This window comes from Dryobates pubescens, chromosome 8, assembly GCF_014839835.1.
Source record: "Dryobates pubescens isolate bDryPub1 chromosome 8, bDryPub1.pri, whole genome shotgun sequence".
NCBI classification, from domain to species: domain Eukaryota; kingdom Metazoa; phylum Chordata; class Aves; order Piciformes; family Picidae; genus Dryobates; species Dryobates pubescens.
In genome coordinates this window covers 26,821,341-26,842,204 of record NC_071619.1, presented here as the reverse complement: position 1 = coordinate 26,842,204, position 20,864 = coordinate 26,821,341, and the positions used below count along the sequence as shown (strand labels likewise).

The window sequence follows — 20,864 nt, the reverse complement described above, 5'->3', positions numbered from 1 at the left end:
GGAGACAGGACAAGTAATACCACAAACTGTAGCTAAGATTTCTGGGAGCCCAGCTGAGGACTGCCATAGAAGTTTACACACTGAGCTCAATTTAAAAAAGTTCCTCATAGCATATATGAAATGAAAAACTCAATTCTCCAAAGAGTCCTAGCCATCTCAGTGATGGAATCTTTTAAAATCTCTTTTAGTATTGCTATGTTATACAAGATATCTTGTTATTTCCATTCTGATCTCTTGCTTGTGATAATCGAAGAGGCCTGACCAAAATGAATCTTTCTGTAGTCAGCGAGTTTGACAGTGTACAATATGTTCTTTTTTCCCCCCGTATGTTTAATATTACTGCATAACTGAAGACTACCATAATACTTAGGCATGAAAGCAAGCAAATGAAACAAAAACTGTCAGACTTTCTCACAACAATACACTATTTTGCAAACTCACCACTTACTGCTCCGTATGCGAGTACAGATTTATGGGAATTAATAAAGTCTAAGTAACAAAGTGTTAAAATATGCCTGTCTTGGCTTACAGAACAATACTTTACTGAATTATTAGGAAGAAGTTTCAGTATGTCTATCTAAAAAAGGAATAGTCATCCCTTCCTAAGGAAGTTTGGGATTTTAAGGAGTTGCATTTCATACCAAGACCAAATTAAATCTCATCTTCCCAGGGAAGGAGTAAAATACATGTGTGTGTATATGCATGTTAAAACCCAAGAGTCAAATGATACAGGAACCTTTTTTGAGATTAAAACACCCTCACATTTAGTTTTACATTGTCTTAACTTAAATCATTATTATCTCAGCTATGCTCTGTACTCTCAAGTAAAGATAATCAACACATGAAGCTTAGAAAGCAGACTGAAGAGGCCAAAAATACATTTTGCTCATGCACAGCAGTAGCATGTACAAAACCACACCCAAACAACAAACCCAACACACCTGAAGAAATTACCAAGGAATCCGTCTGCAAAGAAAACATTATGAAAAGGTTTGGGTTTAGGGGTTTGTTTGGGGCTTTTTTTTGGTTGTTGTTTGTTTTTTTGAATTGTTACTGACACATGACAAAACCCATGCCTATTCTGGAATACATACTTTCATAAGGTCTCTTAAAAGTGCAGATTTTAAGACACAAAACCCAAATGCATTCAGGAAGTGAGTATTTAAGCCTTTTGCTAAAGATAACTTTATCTAAAACATACACCCTGAATTCCCCTGTCCATTCTTCGGTTCTGATATAGTGTTTGGTAGTTAAAATCACTTTACTTGTTCAGTCTCTTTCCAAAAAGTCCCTCTGTCAGTAACCAAAAGCTGAAGCCATCACTGACAAAGCCTTTGTAAGAAAGATGATCCTTAGGATGCTTACGTTAACTACAGGGATCTTTTTCTTTCAAAAAGGTTTTTCTAACATGCACTAGTGATGTCACAAGTAATAATAAACCAAAACAAATATTTTCATTAAGAGTGGATTTTAGTTGATTTTCATGATGTTGCTCCATACACTGAAAAATGATCCCACTAATTGTCCTAGAAGTTTTAAGACTGTTCCAAAATTACCCTAATATTTGTAGGGCTCTGAGCAAACAACAAAGTCATCTGTGACGTATTAAGGTAACAACTTCCTATCTTACTGCAGCAGCCTCATTTGGACAAACTGCAGCATCAGCTGAGAGATGCAGCATGACAAGAGCAATCCTTCTTTACATCTGTTTTCTCCACTTCAATTTTTCTGTACTTGCTGCACTAAAGCGTTCACACTTCTTTTCTTCCCACAGTGGCTCCCCCCATCTCCAATTTCACACTTAGCCAACCTGCCTACCCTTGTCATGCTTGCTTCCAACAGTTTCAAAAAAAACCAAACAACAAACCCAAACCACTGAGGCAACTGAGCTAGCTAATAATTAATTCCTCAGTGTCAATCTGCATCACTTCTAACAGAACCACCAAACCACACTGGTACTTCAAGGCCTGCATAATAGGTAAATTTGATCAGACTGGGTTAAGGCAGTAGCATACACATCTAATTCTTCAAGCCTTAAATCCCTTGTTTCTCTTTATCTGCAAGTAGAATCACTTTTTCAGTCAGCTCACTAATAACAAACCCATTCTATTCCAAACAGTTTTAATGACGCTTCATTTGCTGAACTTTCAAGAAATTATCTTAAAAGCCAAACACCTATTATTAACAGCTCTTCCTGTAGCCCAGTAGGACTTCAGTTGCCTTTGCATAAGCTATGCATCATTTGAAGTATGTGCATAAGCAACTTAGAATTTTGAATTGTCTGAAAAGGCTCCACAAGTATCAACAAAATACCGCACCTAGTTTTTCACTTTCAGATACCAATTTAATAAAGGATACAAAATCCCTCTTAAAACAGTAAGTAAGTGGCAGCTAACCCACTCCCTTCATTTTGCATCTGTCAGACCAACATTTTTAAACCACTTCATAAGTCTTAGTAACTGCAGCAGAGAGGTCTTCCATCTCCAGTAATAAGCATGGCTGATGGAAAAAGTAACCAGTGCATCAGATAGAAAGTCTGGCTTTAAAATTGGATTATCATAATGCACTGGTGGAAAACTGAGTAGTGATGTTTAGAGGATACTTTCTCAAAGAAAACTTTGTCAAACTGCTGTTTTCATCTAATCGATGAGTCAATAGCTGTCACATTGAAGCTTCTGTTGCAAAAATTACACTAAATCAACTGCTAATTGCACAACACCAGCAATTCTGATGACTACTGTAATTTCTAAAAATCAAGGTTATCTGTAGTAACTACTACAGCAGAAGAGCATGACTGCAGGCAATCATAACATACATTTTTATTTACAGATGCAGAAGACACTGAGAAAAATAGGAGAAAATGACCTAATTTGTAATTACTAGATATTCTGTAGATCAAAATCATAGAATGGCTTAGGCTGGAAAGGACCTTAGAGATCATCTACTTCAACCTCCCTGCCATGGGCAGGGACATCTCTCAATTTGGCTCAGCTGCTCAAGGCATCATCCAACCTGAACACCCCCAGGGAGGAGGCATTCACAACCTCCCTGGGCAGCTTTTTCCAGAGTCTCACCATCTTCGTACTAAAGAACTTCTTCCTAAGATCCAGTCTAATCCTATTCTCCCTCAGTTTAAAACCATACCCCTTTTGTCCTGTTGCTAGATGCCTTTATGAAAAGTCCCTCTCCAGCCTCCCTGTAGGATCCCTTCAGATATTGAAAGGCAGCTGCAAGGTCCCCTGCAGAGTCTCCTCTAGGCTGAATAACTCCAGTTCCCTCAGACTATCCTCACAGCAGAGGTATTCCAGCCCATGTGGGTGTATTTCTTTAACAGTTTACACATAATTTAGACTTGTTAATTTAGATTGTTGCTCTTATACTCTGATAATTAATTTCCAGATATTTAAGCAGAAAACAAATCATGACTACTACAGGAGATTGTTCTGGTTGTTAGGAATATTATGCTAGCACCTGGACAACAACCACAACAACAAAAAAAAGGCACCACTCTGGTGGATCATATCATTATACACTATTGCTATATATAAATCCAAGCTAGTTGAGATAGTGAAAGCTCTAAAAAAATTGCAAAGCTTTCAAAAATTGGCAGAGCAAAAAGACTGTGGTTTTTATTTTTTGTGGATTGTTTTGGGGATTATATTTTCAGGGGGTTTTGGGTTTGTATTGTTGTTGGGGTTTTTTGCTTTGGTTGGGTTTTTTCCCCAATTGCATGCCACCCATAAAGTGTTTTAAACTGAATGTTGCAAAGAAAGAAGTAAGTTTACTAGCTAAAGACAGACAACTTGCAATACAACTTATCTTCAATCTTTAGTTACAGATTATCTTAAAGAACAAAAAAGTGAAGGCCAGCAGTTTTTCCAGAGCAAAATGAGACAGCTGAGCAAGACCTCTGCTACTAATTCAAGCTGACTTCTAGACCAGGCAGCAAACATAAAAAGGAGACTACAGAATCTCTACTCACCTAATACAAAGTTTCACTTTTGGATTGATCATGAAATACAAAAAAATAAATTGCTAGAAGAACTATGAAGGGAGCATATGGCAGTTTATCTCCACAACTGGCTATGTGGTTCCAGTTACTTTATATTATGTACAAAATAACAGACAAAGAAAAGAGCATAAAGGGTTAAAAAAAAAAGAAAAAAAAGAAAAAAAAAAGAGTAACTCTAAACTTGGCCTTTGACTGTCCCCCACTGCTTGAAGTAGTGAGGAACATATTAATGTACTTTTTTCCCACCTCTGGTAATGACAACTGACCGACAGAATCTGCAAGTATGAGGCAAATGTCTAATTAAATGGGGGGGGGGGGGGGGAAGAGAACAGGATGCCAGGACTCAGAAACAAGCATCAAGAGACTAAATAGGAACAGACAAAATCCAGCTCATTTACCTCTAGGTGGAACAGGCCATCAGAGCACAAAGTGGTCAGGAAAAGATACCTAGTATTTGAAACATGATTAATGCAAAGCTGTCTTACAGGTGATTTTGAAAGGAGGTACAGGTAGAGAACACAAAAGACTACCCTAAGTATCTGGGCAAAAGAGAAAGTAAATGTTAGGGGTGGTGCAGGACCCTAAAAGGTTGCAGAAATCATTCTAGGAGCCTGAAATGTTTTCCCAGGATTTGCTATACCTCTTTCCAGAATCTCTCTGCTTTGTCAAACTAGAGATAATCCTTTTTGCCTGAACAGCTTCCCTCAGAAAAATTTTTAAGACAGCTAGAATTGGTATTGTCTCATATCATCACTGATGACATACTAGAATATTTACTGTAATGAAACTATACTGATATGCTTGACTCATCACTTTAAGCATTTGGGTATACATTAAAAGAACCACCTCCATTCCTATTCATGGTTCATCATAATGGCATTTACTGTTAAACGTCAAAGCCTGCTCCAGGCAAGGCCTAAAAAGCAGTGAGCAGGTTAACATACAACAGGGAAGCCATAAAACCAATTCTTACCACTTCTCATAGGAGATTGAAAGTTTGGAAGAGCCTTCTTACCTGAAGAGTAAACACTGAAGGTTTGAAGAAAAGGTAGCACCTTCATCAATTATCAAAACTGCAAGAGTTAACAATTTCATACCCTGATTCTTAGGCTACAACATATACCAAGTTGGAATCCAAAACAAAGTAAAAGGAAAAAATCCTTTAGGAAACCAAATGCTCTTCCTTCTAAAAAGACTCCAAAGCATAATCCAAACCAATGATCAAGAAATGTATCCTCCAGCTGAGTCTCTATTTTCATTTCTTTTCACTTACCTTGTGAGACCAGGGCTGCCTGGCCTTGAGTCTCAAAACATCATTTTCAGCTCCATATCAAATCTAATACTAATCATTTAATGTCAAACACTCCATGCTTCTATTAAGAAATTAGTGATAGAGCTGGTATTTTTAAGTTACCTGCAGTACAAAGCAGTCTCCCAGGCTGTAAGAACAACGTCTTTTAACATAATTTTTTCTCCTCAACAGATTCCCAGCTTCAAACAAGCCCAATGAATGAATTGAACAAGCACCCTCCACAGCCCCCTCAACACCAACCTGTTTGACCGGACAGGAGACAGCACACACTGCAGATCTGTGGCAACATGTGGTGACTAGCCAGCATGCTGTTGTCTTTTCAAATGAATTAGGGATCGAGTTATAACCACATTTTCTTTACCAGCATACAGAGAGGTGCGGGAACAGAACAATCAGTTCAGTGCAGTTTTTCACTCCACCGTATTTCTTGACATTCGAAATAGCATTGTATCTTTGAAATCTCTCCTTATCACTCAAAGTTTTCTCAAAACTGGTTAACAAGTACAAATGATTTTAAGAAATTGAAGAAAACGAAAGGATGGTCAATATTAGCCTTGGTATGCTAAGAAAACATGCTAATATGTCAAAATGTTAACATATTTTAAAAAAATAAAAGCTTATTTGTTCTACTTACTCATGGGAGAATTGCCAGTATTAAATGTTAAGCATACCAACTTGAGCTCCAGGTTAGTTTTCTCTCATTTCTATCAATTCTTGATGAATGCTCATCTCCAAGGTACAAAAAGACATATTGCCTTCTATAGCTTTTGTAGTGTAAGACCTTACGCTACTTCATTGCTGTGTAACCAGCTGTAGAAGCCTGCACTTCAGTACCAAAAGGAGCACGACTGAATTTTTATAGATGGGAAACTAATCTACAAATTGAAACTAGGCTGCTTTTGCTATTAACCACACAGTCGTGGAGTCCATTGCAAATGTATAGATAATACTAAAGTTAGTCAGAAGCAATGAAATCTTTGAAAGGGCAAGCTAAAGGCCAGTTTTATATTCCTCCTTCTCTTCAAATAGAAACCTGATTACCAAGACACATGTGAAAGCAAGAAAACAAAACATTAAGGAAAAGAAGGCAGCAAGATATTTATTAAAAAAAAAAAAAAGTACCCAAGGACTTCAGATCTCTCCAGCCACTGAGGGCATGCACATTAGCAGGCCACAGCTCATGAACAGACCACTGACATAGGATGTAGAAAACAGTTTGTTAAGCTTATTATGAGCTACAGCTCTGCCTGATGTTCCCCAAATGCTCAGAATCATGTATTATGGCTCTATTACACCACTACCAATGTTCCCAAGGATAAAGCTACATCATTTTACAACTTGAAACTGATCAAGCTAAAAGGAAAAGATGAAATCTTCACCAGGTGCTTATATCACATTCCTCACTTCTGGGATGAGAGCCCAAATGAGATATACACACAGTGTCTTTGCTGGTTTGGACAGAAAGCCAGCAAGTGCAGAGAAGGTGTGCATTTGTCCAAGTAAGAAAATGAATTTCATTACAGCTTCTCTCTTCTTCTCTGCAGTAGAAATGAAATGTTTTGGTTGATAAGGAGAATAGGTTACAGACTACACTCCTTTGATTCACTTTCTGCTGGGAAATGGAGAGAAAAAAAGCTTATGGATATAAATCACAAAGTTCTAAGAAATGGCTAAATTTACTTAGATCTGTCATTGTCCACTGATGCCCAAAAGACCTGAAAAAGCAGTCCCTATTAACAGGCATAAACAGAAGATAAGAAGCATAAGAGCATCAGAAGATTAGACTCTCAAGACCACTTTTATAGTTGACAATCAGTAAAAATAGATAAAATTGTAGAACCACCACATTCCTAGCTATGATTACAAATTCTTACATAATTCTGGTTATTTGCCCTGTTTCAATCAACGTAGGCTCTCAGTAAGTTTGCATCCAGGTTGGATAGACACTGTCTCTCTGCAGATGTTGTGTCATATTTTGCAGAATTCCACAGAAAACCCTAAAGTAATGAGATTTAATTTACTGCCATTGTAGAGGTATTTTAATTAAGGATAGGTTTTGTTTCTTCTTCTTTCCAGCACCTTGAATATCAAAATTCTAAGGCAATTTATATGAAAATTTTGAATTTATTATTTACTAAGGTAATGTACAAAAGTTCTCAATCACATTACATCATTTCAGTTAAGAGCAGCCACTCTTCCAAACACATAGTTTGTGAGAAAGAAGACACTTCCCTCTCTCAAATCACCTGAATGCAGCCTTTCAGTTTTGTAACATAGTGTTCAGCTTCTCTAATAAACCATTAGGTTCATTCCATGAACCTAACATATTTCCACATTTTCAGTACAGGAACTGCTGTGCTGCTACTGCTGCTCACACAGCACCCCACCATGCTTTGGCTCCACTCCGTGTAAGACTGAACTCTAACCACCGTAATTCTGCTTCTCTGCTTGTGCCCCTGTTCAATCTCTAAGAAGTAATTCCTCATAGACATCTTTCCACTGGGAAAACATGCTATCAGCAGGCGTTCAGAAAAGTTGTCTTTCACTGGTGCAAAAATTATACCTCCTGTCAGAGAGTGTACAGCTTGTTTGAAAATCCCTATATTTCAGTGGAAATGGAGGCTTTCCACAGCAGGCTGACACAATCACCCTCCCTCTTGGGGAGAAAATATCCACAGAGCTCATCACTTGCTTTATCTCAGGCTCAGTTTTCAAAAGTATGGGAAGTCACTGGTTTTGAAGTAGTGACCTAGAGGCTTTTCCCCTCTTCGGTTTCTTCTATCAGCCATTAGACTTTCTCCCTAAATACCAATTCTTCATTGTATCCTAAGTAACTGCATATCTCAATGCCACCTTCATAGAGTGCCATGTTCAGCACAACTGCATTCTGAGCAAGCATTCGGGGGCAACCCACCAATTCTCAAAATTAGGAATTTGCTTCATAATCAAAATACAGCATTTATTCCTCCAATTAAAATACAGCTACAAATTAACCTAGGTTGCTTGCCATCAGCTATATCCAGCCTCTCAACTTCTGTAAAATTAAACCTCTATAAATTTCTTTGCCTATCAAGTCTTTTCGTTTTCCCAGGTAAGTATTTCTGTCCAAGTTGCATCTACCAGTCATACAGTCTGTATCTCACAGCTGGAATCACTATCACTCTTCTGTCACTTTTCTTTCTAACGTTGCTTAGAACTCTTCTACAACATTCTTAAAACCACGTTTAAAGCTTGCTTTCTGATGAATACAGATTTGCAAAACAAATGGAACTTTTTTCTAGTTTTAAACATTGCCTCACATCTGCAATCCATCCACATTCCTAAGATATAAATTATAATGTGACTCTACAGACACTGATATTATGTCAAAATTCAATATAACACGCAGCATGTTATCAATGCCCACACCCAATTTGCATGCAAAATCCATACCTCTCAAATAAAGGGCAATTGCAGTTCTAGGAAACAATCCTAAAACCTTTTCTACAGGAAGAAAACTAACTTCTTGTCTTCCACCAAAGAATTAAGCTTTGAAGAACTCTGTGCACTGCTAGCATGACTGCTTGGTGAGAAATCTAAGCATAAAATGGCCATGAAGAGACAAGAAATTGCGCAACATCAATTCCAACAGTCAGAAGAAGTGTTACACTCTGTAATAGAGGAGTTGTCAGTGCCTGGATTAGCTGCATCATTGTCTACCTCCGACTGAAAGTCCAATTAAATAGATGTTCTTCCTCACTGGTAGCTCAGAAGGGCATCTTTTTCGTAGAGCAACAGGAGAAAGCTGGACCAGGAAGCTAACTACTTCCCCTTGCAAGAAAAACAAGACAAAGTGTCATGGGCAACACAAGGAACTGGCATAGGCCAAAAGAAGTTTAATTTTCATAATTTTTTGTACTGTGAGCCCTTACGAAAAAAATATTAAGGCATATCAGAACACAGCAGCACCAACAACTGTCAAAACAAATGTATCCTTAAGGTAAGTCTGTCTGAATTCAGACACTATTCATAAATATGCTGAACCTCTTCACTGAATACAGTAGCAGCTTCTTAGAAAATAGTGCCAAGTTTGAACTTTGAAATATTTTCCACAAAGTTAATTAGATCTCAGCAGTTTGAATATAAAATGGCTTCCTAACCAACTGTTTTCTGCTTTGCTGCATGCTTTGGCCTGCTCAAAAGGTAAGCATATTAACAGGTTGTTTTTTTTCTTAGAATCACAGTAACATTTTGGTTGGAAAACACCTTTAGGGTCATTGAGTCCAACCATTAACCCAGTCATGCCAAATCCACCACTATACCTGTCCCTCAAGCACCACAGCTAAACATCTTTTAAATACCTCCAAGGGATGGAGACTCAAGCACTTGCCTGGGTAGTCTGTTCCAATGCTTCACAGCTTTCTGGTGAAGAGATTTTTCCAACAAAATTATCCCACCTAACCGCCCCCAAAGAAACTTAAAGACAGTTCCTTCTGTCCTATTACTTATTACTTGTGAGAAGCACTGGCCAACTGTTTTGAATGAGATGTTGTTTCACATTTTTAGATGTTGAAAGAAGCTCAGAAGCAGACAGAAGTTTGATATTTCAAAAACTGTTAATTGTGTAAGTCCATAAAGAATGATTTTAAAAGTATGGATTAAAAAGAAAAATATTGAGAATCTCACTGTTTTTTGAGAAAGGGAAGGTAAAGAACAAGGAAAATGAAGTTTCTTGTGCTGATCAGGGAAATCATCTTGCAGAAAGTAGAAGATTCCTTCCTAAACACTGAGTTATTTTCCTGTATTGCTATTTTAGCAAACCAATTTAAGTACTGAAATTCAAGTAGAATGTCTGTGATTTCAGATTTTTGAAAAACACTCAAGAAAACATAAAAAACAACACAAGCAAATCTTCAAAGTATCACAATAACATCAAGAGGGGAAAAAAAAAACCCAAACAATTTTCCCACTAGTGTGAACTTGGGCTACTGACAAAACAAGAAAATTCTACATGTAGGAGATCTCTTAGAAGGGAGAACTGTAACAAAAACAATTGAAGAGAGGACTTGTGCATAAATCCCAGCTATCTATATATATCCAGCATAACTACTGCCATCTACACAAGCCTCAAAACACTTCAATTCTACAGGCATACATATTTTCTGGCAGACCTTTTCCCTTCTCTGCTATCAGTTTCTTAATGCTTTGAGCCAGCCAGTGCACAGCTGCAGTTCTTTTTAACCATGGTTGCTGCCAGCCATCTTCTAAAACAGCCAAATGCGCAGCCCTCATTTAGTTCCCCCCAATTTTTTGCTCCATTTTTGGACAGGATACAGAAGCTTTGCAGGCACACTGACTGAAGGACTACCAGGGTAGTTTGTCTGGAACACAGTTGATGACTTGAACTATCTTCCCTCCAGGGCAACCATTTTCTCAAGTTTCTCTATTCACTCAGTACCCTTTTCAAGCTTCTAAACACAACTAGATTCTGCATACTGGGTCATAAAGTAGTTAAGCACAGTTGTATCCCTTCATGCCTGCATTATCTAAGCACAAGTAATTAAAAAGGATTTCACTTGCCATTTTGATTTGCTGCCAATATGTGCATGAGCCCCTAGTGAAAAATGAAGGCAATAAGGACTACCTAGAAACACAGAAGAACTGAATAGCAGACAACAGGCAAACATTTCCTTGTGGTACCAAGAGCACTGACTTGTTTGAATGTCACCAGCACATCATAACAAATGACAAGATGCAGCATAGCTATTTTCATGATTACTGTAATTGTTAGTGGGGGGGAAATGCAAGTATTACAAATACTTTTCATGCAATAATCTGTCCTTTTAATCTTGAAAAACCTCAAAGAGTGCTACCTAGACAATAACCACAAAATCAGTACTTAGCATCACAACACAGCTGAAAGGGGTACTATTCCTACACTGCTCTGTGTTCTAAAAAGACATTTTAAGTCATTCTGTTTTTTATTTCTCCACAGCAAGCAAAATATATTTTCAAGAAGTGAACTCTTAGGCCTTAAAAAAAAAATCAGATTAAGTCCATACCAAATAAAAATATTTCTTGGTTTAAAGCATCATTAAATAACCAGTATTTTACCTTAATATTAACACACATCAGTAATATTATTTCATAGTCCAGAAACAAGAATACAAGTTGTACAAAGAGACATCGTCCAACTGCTCATGACATTTCTTGACCCAAGTGCCTTCTTGACCCAGGTGAGCCGCCTGGTGGATGTGGGGCAGGCTGTGGATGTAGTCTACCTGGACCTCAGCAAGGCCTTTGACACCGTTCCCCATAGCAAACTCCTGGCCAAGCTGTCAGCCCATGGCTTGGATGGGAGCACACTGCGATGGGTTAGGAACTGGCTGGAGGGCCAAGCCCAGAGAGTGGTGGTGAATGGTGCCACATCCAGCTGGCAGCCAGTCAGCAGTGGTGTGCCCCAGGGATCAGTGCTGGGCCCCATGCTCTTTAACATCTTTATTGATGATCTGGATGAGGGCATTGAGTCCATCATCAGTAAATTTGCAGATGACACCAAGCTGGGGGCAGGAGTTGATCTGCTGGAGGGTAGAGAGGCTCTGCAGAGGGACCTCGACAGGCTGGACAGATGGGCAGAGTCCAACGGCATGAGATTGAACACATCCAAGTGCCGGGTTCTGCACATTGGCCACAACAACCCCATGCAGAGTTACAAGCTGGGGTCAGAGTGGCTGGAGAGCAGCCAGGCGGAGAGGGACCTGGGGGTGCTGGTTGATGGTAGGCTGAACATGAGCCTGCAGTGTGCCCAGGCAGCCAAGAGGGCCAATGGCATCCTGGCCTGCATCAGGAACAGTGTGGCCAGCAGGAGCAGGGAGGTCATTCTGCCCCTGTACACTGCACTGGTTAGGCTACACCTCGAGTACTGTGTCCAGTTCTGGGCCCCTCAGTTTAGGAAGGAGGTTGACTTGCTGGAACGAGTCCAGAGAAGGGCAACAAAGTTGGTGAGGGGTTTGGAACACAAGCCCTATGAGGAAAGACTGAGGGAGCTGGGATTGCTTAGCCTGGAGAAAAGGAGACTCAGGGGTGACCTTATCACTCTCTGCAACTACCTGAAGGGAGGTTGTAGACAGACAGATGTCGATCTCTTCTCCCAGGCAGCCAGTAACAGAACAAGAGGACACAGTCTCAGGCTGCGCCAGGGGAGGTTTAGGTTGGCTGTTAGGAAAAAGTTCTATAGAGAGAGAGTGATTGCCCATTGGAATGGGCTGCCTGGGGAGGTGGTGGAGTCACCATCATTGGAGGTTTTCAGGAGGAGACTTGATGGGGTGCTTGGTGTCATGGGTTAGTTGTTTAGGTGGGTTGGATTGGTTGATGGGTTGGATGCGATGATCTTGAAGGTCTCTTCCAACCTGGTTTATTCTATTCTATGATGAACAGAGGATGAGTATCTAGGACTACAAGGCTCATGTAACAGAGCTCAGCACTGTGGCATGCAAGTGAAAGACAGTGGATGACCACAACATTCGGAATCAAAAATGTAAACTTGCACACAAAAGTAGTATTTCCAAAAAAAAAAAAAAGCCAGAAATCCCCTGAAACACCCACAGCAGGGAAGTAGTTATCCACTTTGAAATGTATTCATACACCAATATGATTATGAAATGTCATAGTAGCTTTTAAACTTTCACCAAGCTTTAACTTTTAATTTGATCTAAAAAACAACAGCATGTTTACTTCAACACACAAGCCAACAAATATTCTAAGAACAAAATTATTAACTGTGTTTTTTTAAACTAGCACCTCTTTGCTCTGCAAGACCACAGGTGTTTTTATATTACAACTTATGTGCAGGTGACTTTAGTGTGAAACACTATTTGGGTTTATGCCTTACAGTTTAGTTTTTAAAAAAAGGCACAACCCACAAAACCCAGAGAAACTCACCAAGGAGTTTCAGAAACCCAAGGAAGTATCCTTTTTCCTACTGAATACTCCCTCACAAAAAGTCCACTAACTACTATGTTAACTGCATTTTATCTTGACATGATGGCACATGCTATCATGAATATCTCCTTCTCTGGAGATATTCAAAACCCGCCTGGATGTGTTCCAGTGTTATTGACTATGTGATCCTGCTCTGGCAGGGGGGTTGAACCACACGATCTTTCAAGGTCCCTTCCAACCCCTAACATTGTGTGATTCTGTGAAGACTTGAGACCTTCATTCATGCACTGCCTAGTCAGCAGCAGGACAAGACCTAGCCAATAACATCCTGGCCTGCATCAAGAGCAGCATAGCCAGCAGGTCGAGGGAGGTGATTCTCCCCCTATACTCTGCTCTGGTGAGACCCCACCTGGAATACTGCATCCAGTTCTGGAGCTCCTATTACAAGACAGACATGGGCATGTTGAAACATGTCCAGAGAAAGGCCACAGGGACACTGAAGCACCTATGAGGACAGACTGATGGAGATGGGACTATTCAGTCTGGAGAAGAAAAGGCTCCGAGCAGACCTCTTTGTGGCCTTCCAGTATCTTAAGGGGGCCTACAAGAAAGAGGGACTTTTTAGGGTGTCAGGGAGTGATAGGAGTAGGGGGAATGGAAGAAAACTAGAAATGGGTAGATTCAGATTGGATGTTAGGAAGAAGTTCTTCCCCATGAAGGTGGTGAGACACTGTGACAGGTTGCCCAGGGAGGTGGTAGAAGCCCCATCCCTCAAGGTTTTTGAAGACCAGGCTGGATGTGGCTCTGGGCAACCTGATCTAGTGTGAGGTGTCCCTGACCATGGCAGAAGGGTTCGAACTACATGATCCTTGAGGTCCCTTCCAACCCTAACTATTCCATAATTCTGTAAATTGCACTTTAAAAAGTTAACAAGCACTTTCAGGAACACCAGTACAAGTATAGCTACGTTTCACATACAGGGGTGTATCCTTGGGTATAGGAGTTAAGGTTGTGCTCACATTGCAGTGTCTCTCACACTCGGAATACTGTTCCATCTGCTTGCCCTTTTTCTCCCCACCCCCCCCACCCCTTTTTTTTATCCCCCTTTTCAGTCCTCTTCAGGAATAGTAGAACTTGCTGTCTCAGAGATCTCTAAGCCTTTGAACAAATCATGTTGAACCAGTGGAGTTCAAGTGTCACCAGCAAGGACAAAATGACTCTGGGGAAGGCAGTACCCTGGGAGACCACACAACAAGAAACCACTTTTTTACTGTTAGTTTTTCTCCCTCAAGTTCCTCACACCCAAATCAATAAAACGAGTTCTCTCCAGTTCTGAAAGACAGCCTCATATCATCAAACTTCACTTAACAGTCAATATAACAAAGAAGCCTTTGAAGTACTTACATTTACACGGGCTAACTACACCAACATCTACAGTTGCTCAATGTTCTGAGTGACATACTCTGAGACAATTTTTATTTACTTTGGACTGATCTACACACAAGCATAATAGCTGCTTAAACCATCCAAGTTTAATTTACCCTAACTCTTCAAAATACTATCAACAAAAACTACAATTTGGTTTCTTTACCCTTACTTAAAGGCCCTGCTAGGATATTTTGCAAAGATTCATCTTCAGTTGCATTTAATTTGTGAGGAATACTACAAATTGAGATTTTATCTACATCTGACCGTGTGTAAACAGAATGTACCAGATTCTGAAACCACACCACCTCGTCCTTCACTACTTCCGTCTGATCCACCTTGTCCTTCACTACTTCTGACTGAACAGCAGTCCGTAACAAAAACTTCAGGTAAGTACGGAAAAACAGCATTCCCTCAGTAAACTGTTAAATAACCTCCCACTCTGCATCCAGATCACCTCCACACTCAACAGCCACTGATGGACTTATCCACCAAGATTCATAAGCTTCCTCCCATTCAAAGCTGTGTATATTTATGGTATACATAGCATTGTCTAACAAGTGAGTTCTAGAATTTAAATAAATATCAAATTAAAATGTTCTGTGATAAATATGTTATTTTTCATAACACTATAATCATGAAGCAGCAATGAAACTGCAGAAGTCTGTTTCTCTTGGCCTTTCATGGAATATGGACTTTCAGAGCTCTATCATATTTTCTCCCCACAGCTCTCCCATTTTCTTTTCTAACCTGAAAAATAATATTCTTCAAAAAGCTCTTCTACATGAAAACCATTTCACTGTAAAACCTGCTCTGCTACAATCTCTCATTAGAACCAAGGAAACTCAAGCTACAGTTCATAGAGAGAAAAACCCAAGAAATGTTGATATCATTAATAACATTATCTTGCAAATAACTCATCTGCACCTATCTTCTACTAGTCAGTATCCTCTCCTCCACTGTATCACAACTGAGCAAGTCCACTTAAATTTCTGATCTGACGGTTAGCTACACCAGAGAATTCCAAATTGCATCAATTCTTCTCATTAAAGTTGATTATGATAACCCAGAGCAAGTCAGCAGGTATCTTCATCAAGGTTTATCTAATGGGATCTTCTGCCCAATTTTCAAAGCTGTGGTTTAATCAGCCTATTATATGAAAGATTCTAATGAGATGTAATAACTTCTGATTTTGTCTAAGAATGACATGAACAAAATTGCAGTGACGTTCAGCTCCATGGAGTTTGTGAATTCCCTCTAAAAAGTAGTAAGATATTTTACAACACTTCAGAGCCAGAAAACAACCCCTACAAGTATGGCAGAAATTCTGTTTCATAGGTCTGAAGATATTTTTAAAAATATATACCTTTATGCAACTGAAGTTCAGAAAATTACTTTTCTCATCCAAATAATTCGATAAGACAGGTTGTAAGCTGTATCTGCACCTGCATGGTAGTAACTGTTACATGCACTAAATGAAAGCCAGAGACATAAGAATAAAGCATTCTATTATTAACTCAGCACTCTTCAAAATACTGCACATTATAAAAAACCCACAAGCACAATGAGCTCAGAACAACTTTCAGAGAAGGAACACTGTTATTCCATTCTATTCAAGGTGGGCTAGCATGTTATTTTCAATCTAAAGCACTGTATCCCAATCTGCTGCCATAATTGGAGTGCCACAGACCGCAGAACACTACATAAAATGCATAATGCTCCTATCCTTTGCAATTTCTTACAATTAAGAATTAATTGCCCCACAGTTTTATCAGAACATATAACCAACACCTGAAAACACAAAGGATAACAGAACTATCTGGACCGTTCAGTATACATACCTGCAGTTATAGGTTCAGCACTGCTGCCTTTGAATTCTCCATCTTCCATGTTTTTGCTTGTGCTCTTTTCTTTTAAGAGAGGAACAGTATTCTCAAAAGATATGCCCTTGCTGGATGCAATGTTTTCTCCACTATCTGGATGATTAATTCTGCTGTTAGCTTCAAGTAGAGGAGTGATGTCCTCAGACTGAGCAACTTCACCAGGTTCCAGCTGAGAGGAGCTTTTAGGCTGTGACACATTCTTTGAAGACACAGGAAGAGATTCTTCATCACTGTCAAAACCAAATGGATCCTCTGTTACTTCATCTTCAACTCTGGGTTTTTTAGGAACATCAGAAATATCTGGTTTGACACTAGGCCTCTTCTGTCCTAATTTGGCCATGAAGGTGGTTTCTCCCCATTTTGTACTAAGGGTGGTCCGTTTGTTGGAAAATACTTCATCAAACTTGGAACTGCCGTTTCCCCCTTTGCGGCTGTAGGTCTTTCCAAATCGGGATGTCATTTTGGCTCCTGTTTCATATTCTCTATTGGAAAAGAAAGAAGAAATGTAAGTTCACTTACAAACTCTTGTACTTCCATTCTTTAATGGGCTTACAAGCACTAGGCGTGTACATTATCCAAGTAACAAATACATCATCCACTTCTTTCTACAGACTAATTCATTGACATGTGAATGTCATTATGTCGAAAGTTTCTTTAATAAGCAATGTATCTACCAGCTTAACTTGAAATTAAGTTACTTGCACATTTATAGCACAATGGATCCCTAAGAAAAATCTGCTGTGAACACATTATTTTTGGCATTGCTCTGATCTAATTTTGTATTTTCAAGTATAGAGGGCTCTGCTTTCATGAAGCATCAGCAGAAAGCTGAACAGTATTTTCACCACATTGGAACATACAGTTCTCTGCTACAGCCCAGTAATACCATATAGCTTTTAAAAAGACTGTAATTAAATAACAACGCCTGTCAGAATAGTTCAAGTTACTATAGCATCTTAAATACTAATTAATTGTAAATGATGATGACAGCTTCACCCTATGTTCTTCTCACACACTCAGACTTACCAAATAATACACTTGCTAAGTAATACAATGTGGTTTATGCCATTTAGACAGTCATGGTCAACACTGGAACACAGCAATACCTCAGGAGTAAATGTAATTGACGAAGGGACAGGAACAAAGACACTTTTCAATCCATTTCTAAGAACCTGGAAGATAACTTGTGCAGACCAGCATAAACCATGACTGTTTATTGTCTGTTGCAACTGTAACCCAATTCACAGTTTGCTTTCTCAGTAGAATGTATTTTAAATACAAACAGATTAAATGGAAATACATTTAAACAGCTCCCTATGTGTGTTCTGTTCCCATTTTTGTTTAACTCAAGAAGGTAGACACACTACTTCTTTTCTTTTTCCCCCAAAATGAATACTTCAACTGACAAATGCCAACATAAACCAATCCTGTCTGTTTTGTCAGCTAGCATTTCTTTTGGGTTTTTTTCACCCAACCATGAAGAGGAAATTGGAATTCTTTATAGACAAATTGAATCTAATCAAGCCCATCTTTCTCACTGAAATTACTCTTCATACTGAAGACAGGACTGTTAAACAAGAAGGGCATTTATTTAAGCTACAGAATCGAAGAAATCCAACTTTCAAAGTGTCAGCTGCCTTCATAGATAGTAAATTAAAAACAATGCTTAAAATCATTACTAATAAAATTATCATATGATCTGTGTATTGAAGACAACTACTTTATTATTATGCCCCTGAATATGTGCTATACTGCCTGTCTTCCATATTTTAGTTATCATCTGGACATTCCCAGTTTCCCAACCTGAAATGTTAGACTAGCTTCTGCCAATATTACCAGACTGGTTTCCAGAAATGTCATTCTATCACTTCTCTTTAGCAAGACGGCCTCACCAATAGTCTGCCTTTATCAGGCCAGCTCAGCCTTCACTTACACAAATTGAGCAACTCATTGGGTCACCCATGTTTGAACAAACTTCAAGTGAATTCAAAGTATCAAATTTGAACTTCAGAAGTTTACCAGACAGATGGTGTTGCAATGCAAAACAGATACAGCAACAACCACTTTGGGAAACTCTTCAGTCCAGCAATTCAGCAGATGGATGGTAAACACATGTGCTTATCTGCTGACCAGAATTCTGCTCTGAAACACCATTCTGCAGACTGCTGCTGGTTGTGCCTAGTAAATGATATGCTTTAACCCTATCTCCACCCTCTTTTTCCTCCAAAGTGTCACCAGCCTACTCTGTGCTGGTACAAACACACATTTGCCCACCTTTTTCATATTTTGATTTTTCTGCTAAGTAGCTCAAATTTCCAATTTTCCATCTAAAATCAAAATGAAAACTTGCCCACATAGAAAAAACAAAGGGCAAAACAAATCCAAATCACTAGTTTTATTTTTTGGATTCTTGAAAATACTTGCAACTGTAAACAAAATATTTTAGACCAGAAAGGCAGTTTTTAGAGCTACAGAAACTGAACTGAAATATTTACATATCAGTTTCTATGTAACTCTCACAGAAAAAAAAAAAAAAAAAAAAAAATCATCACATCACTCACCACCACATTTTGCTCCCCTAAACCCTGACTTGGAGGAGTATTTCCAACACTAGACTTTCAGCGTCTGCAAAAATAACAGCAGATTTAAATTGTGGCTTGCAGTTTTAAAGAGAAGATACCTGTAGTCAGGAAGACCTCACTTTCAGAAGGTAGAGCTCCCCAATCTACAGTTTTTCACTTCTAAGTTTAAAAATAAAGAATGTCTTGCAAGATTTGAATCAAAATGTCAAAACTCAAATAATTAGTATGATGCAAGCAGATTAAAAAATAAGTTTCATTAAAATATAGATATACTACGCTAAAAACCTCATATCACAGACTAAGATAAAATTTACGACAATAAATAGATACCTCCTTATATTAAAATAGCTGCAGAACAAGATCTTTACTTTTAACTAAAAATTCTTCCTTGTTTTTCACTCTGTGTAAAATAAAATACGTATTTCCACTCCCTGCCCCTCTTTCCTGCACTGAGCTGCGATATTTGGAGCAATGTAAGAAATGTAAATAACAGGAAAAACCCCAAAACATAATTCTTCCTCGTTTCCCAGAGCTAATTCGGCAGACCAGTGACACATAAAACCCCCGATAATTCCCCAGAAAGCTCATCAGCCGTCCCTACTCATTGCTTCTCTCCACACTGTTCCTCTTACATAATCAAAGGAAATAAAAATAGGTTAAATGCACGGAGGCAGAAGAAGCTGATGAAATCCCACGGTGACAGTTTCTTTTTTCCTCCCTCCCCTCGAGACGGGGGGAGGGGGATGCTAGCGGAATCGGGTCACCCCACCATGCACGCCTGGCGATTTCTGATGTCATTTCCCTTCCTCCCCGGCCCCCTCCCCCCCGCCCCGCAGGAGAACTAACCCCCCATTACACAAGTCCGCGGGCCGTGGGTCAGCCCACGGGCCGGGGCGAACGACAGAGCCCGTCTGCAACCGTCGGCATCGCAGGCCGCACACCACGCACGCACCCCGCCCTCCTGTCCCCAACCCGCACTTCACCCCCGAGCAAAGTCCTGCTGCTCACGCCTCGAAAACTTCCCGGCGCGCCAGGGGCGGCTGCGGCTGTCCCCCCGGCCCCGCCAGCCGGCCCCCGCCCCGGAAGCAAGACAGCGCCGGGGGTAGAGGACGGCAGCTCCTGAATCCGGGGTGCTAGGGCCTGCTTCGCGGCCCGCATAGGCCTTAGGAGCCAGGTGGCCGTCCCCGGCCGTCTCTTCGCCCGACACCTACCTCGGCGTCAAGTCGTGGCGGCAGGAGCGGCCAGGCGGCGGGTGCCAAGCGCAGGCCCGGCGCGTTCCGGGTGGCGCCGCGGATGTGGCTCTCGCCGCGGTTTCTGGCCGCTGATCTGCCGCCTGCGAAAAGCGCTCGCCGACGGGACTCCTCCGCCCCTCTACCGGCGGCGGTAGCACCCACCCGGGGTGGCGTGAGCGTTAGGGACCCCGGCGCCGCCTCCTCCGGCGCCGCTTCCTCCGCACCGGGATTATCGCCGCTCTCGGGACGGGGCCCGGGACCATCTCTCCGCCATTTGCCCCGCTCCTTCCGTCACTGCGCGTCCCACGCCCGGCCACCACCCGCAGCCAATCGCACTCTGCCTTACTCAACCGACCGTGCTGCCGACGCGCATGTGCCCGGTCCGATGACGCCAGGTCGCGCCGCGTGACGCTGGTTGGGAACTGTAGTTTGCAGCCCTGGGCAAGCAGGGCTGGCAGAGGGGCGAGCGGCGGACGCCCCTCCCGGCATGGGGCCTCG

At 40.5% G+C, this 20,864-nt stretch overlaps 1 protein-coding gene across 3 annotated transcripts in view; it reads right to left on the bottom strand.

Moving 5' to 3' along the window:
* WAPL (WAPL cohesin release factor) overlaps positions 1–20,649 on the bottom strand; it is a 73,708-nt gene extending 53,059 nt beyond the window's left edge. For 2 of the 3 annotated variants that reach the window (XM_054163738.1, XM_054163736.1), the window contains exons 1-2: positions 20,346–20,649; positions 16,511–17,034 (exon numbers count right to left, since the gene is read on the bottom strand). In XM_054163738.1, the coding sequence (XP_054019713.1) occupies positions 16,511–17,012 (502 nt within the window). In that variant the 5' untranslated portion in view covers positions 17,013–17,034; positions 20,346–20,649. Of the gene's footprint in view, positions 1–16,510; positions 17,035–19,113; positions 19,147–20,345 lie in introns of those variants that run through there. The other variant, XM_054163737.1, reaches the window with a different exon arrangement.
* Between the last annotated feature and the right edge of the window lie 215 nt (positions 20,650–20,864).